The 2,500-nt window shown below is 45.6% G+C and overlaps 1 protein-coding gene across 1 annotated transcript in view; it reads left to right on the forward strand.

The window, feature by feature from the left end:
- pip5k1ca (phosphatidylinositol-4-phosphate 5-kinase, type I, gamma a) overlaps positions 1-2,500 on the forward strand; it is a 40,419-nt gene that overhangs the window by 16,412 nt on the left and 21,507 nt on the right. The window contains exon 6 of the mRNA XM_030784212.1: positions 761-913. Coding sequence (XP_030640072.1) covers positions 761-913 — 153 coding nt within the window. The remainder of the gene's footprint in view (positions 1-760; positions 914-2,500) is intronic.

Genomic DNA, 2,500 nt, shown 5'->3' on the forward strand with positions numbered 1-2,500 from the left:
ACACACACACACTCAGTCACCCGCTCACTCACACAAACACACACACACAGATTCAGTCACTCACACACACACACTCACACAGATTCAGTCACTCACACACACACACTCACTCACACAAACACACACACACGGACGCACAGACACACACACTCACACACACACACTCAATCACTCACTCACATTCACACACACACACACACACACACACACACACACACACACACTCAGTCACCCGCTCACACACACACGCTCACTCACACAAACGCACACACACACTCACTCACACAAACACACACACACGGACGCACACACAAGGGACTCACAAGCAGCTGCTCATTTACCCTTGAAAACAAAATGATGTGTGTGTGTGTGTGTGTGTGTGTGCGCATGTCAGAGTTTGGTGGAATTTCAGGATGTTTGTCATTTTCAGTGGATAGTGAACACCTTCAAGTTTTTGTTTATTTTCTGTGCTGTGATCTTATCTGAGTCAGAGAGAGAAAGAGACAGAGAGAGAGAGTGAAAGAGAGAGAGACAGAGACAGACAGAGAGAGAGAGAGTGGGTGTTCTTGTCCTATGTTCCTTTGACATTGTGTGAACCAGAAGTCCCCGTGAGGATATAAATATCTGACGTCTGAGGACCTTGTGGGGACTTTCTTTGTTTAGGGTAGTGGTTAGGGTTATTAATCTTTAGTTGCAGTAAAATAAAAGTCCCCACAATGATATAAAGATGTGTGTGTGTGTGTGTGTGTGTTCACTCCAGTACTCGCTGTGTAACGAGCCTCTGATCGAGCTGTCCAATCCTGGAGCCAGCGGCTCAGTGTTCTACGTAACCAAGGACGACGAGTTCATCATCAAAACCGTTATGCACAAGGAGGCGGAGTTCTTACAGAAGCTCCTTCCCGGATACTACATGGTAAGCCCCGCCCACAAACGATTCTCGGTTTTGGTGCATGTCTTTTCAAAGCCCCCCCCCCCCCCCAAGGTTTTTTTCTCCTCTCTGCTGAATTATTGCATTGTTATTGCCTCTAAATGAGGAGTAGACTCTCAACACCGAGAGCACTCGCCTCTCCCCTCAACATCCAGGACCTTACAAACCGCGCAGTAACTCCTTATTTAACTCCTTTTCCTTATTTAACTCCTTTTTCGCAGAAAGCAGTGATTATAACTGGAACCAGTCCTAGTGTTTTTGAAGATGCTGATGAAAAAGTCAGTTTGTTGTGTGATCTTCTCTCTCTCTCTCTCTCTCTCTCTCTCTCTCTCTCTCTCTCTATGGTACATTTGAATTTTTGCTGTTGTCTGCAGAGTGAATCGGAAGTGCTTGATTAGAAAAGTGTGTGTGTGTTTGGGGGGGGGGGGGGGGGGGGGGGGGGGTGTAATATGGTAATATACACAGGAGGAGGATAAGACTCAGTGGACTCTGACTTCTGTCAAATTGCACAGTCATTTGGTACTCGGTCATTTGGTACTCGGTCATTTGGTACTCTGATTATGTTGAGTGACTGGCTGTGCAGCCAGACTGATTAAAGATTATTTAATAAAATAACCCGCTGGAGGTTTTAAAAATCTGTCAGAGACAGAGACAGAAAGAGAGACAGATAGAGGGGGGGGGGCATGCTGCCCTTGGGCTTGTCTGTCCTTTGGGGAAACCTGTCCACCTCTCCCTTCACAGCAATGTCTCCTCCTTTTCCATTAGCCCTGAGTCTCCCTACCATAGGGTGTGCTGCTGTCGCATGTGTTCAGTGAGGGTCAGAGGTCATCTACGCCAAAGGTGATTGGCTGACAGCCATTCACCAGCTCCGCTTGGGCGTGAAAGTGCCAACACTGTTCAGATTTGTCTAGCGCCTTGTTTTTGCTGTGAGGAGACGGCGACTCCTCTAACTGGATTCAGGCGGCTGGTGTTGAATGTTCTAAAATGGGAGCGAGTCCAGTCCATTTGCCTTCTTTGGCACGGAGAAACTGGTGGTGTGATGTGTTTTTATTTGGGGTTTTGGCATAATCTTGTTTCATAATGAAAATCTAGCTGATTAGCCGAAGTTTTTTTCTTTATTCATGACAGTGTGAATGAAGTGACCGGTTCCTTTTAGCTTGTGCCTGAGCCGTGATCACACTGCTGAAGTGTCGAACAAAAATCTTCTGTCCATATGAATAAACACAGCAGTATCAAGAATAGATCCAGATGACACCATATGACAAATCTGTTACTATGGCAACACCAGTCACAGTGAGAGTATGACTCAAGGTCAGAAGATATTGGATTGAAAGGAACTATAACCTCTGTGAACTTTCATTGGATGTTTACCAGATTTAGATGGTAACATTTATGTATTTGAATTTGATCTACAAAACTGCTTTTGGGTTTATGCTAAGCTATTGCGTTCACTGCTCTCTCTCTCTCTCTCTCTCTGTCACTCTCTGTGTCTTTCTCTCCTTCTCTCTCTGGCTTTTTCTTTCTCTCTCTCTCCTTCTCTGTCTCTCTCTGTCTTTCTCTCTCTTCGTCTGA

The sequence above is a fragment of the Chanos chanos genome, chromosome 9 (genome assembly GCF_902362185.1).
Source record: "Chanos chanos chromosome 9, fChaCha1.1, whole genome shotgun sequence".
NCBI lineage: Eukaryota > Metazoa > Chordata > Actinopteri > Gonorynchiformes > Chanidae > Chanos > Chanos chanos.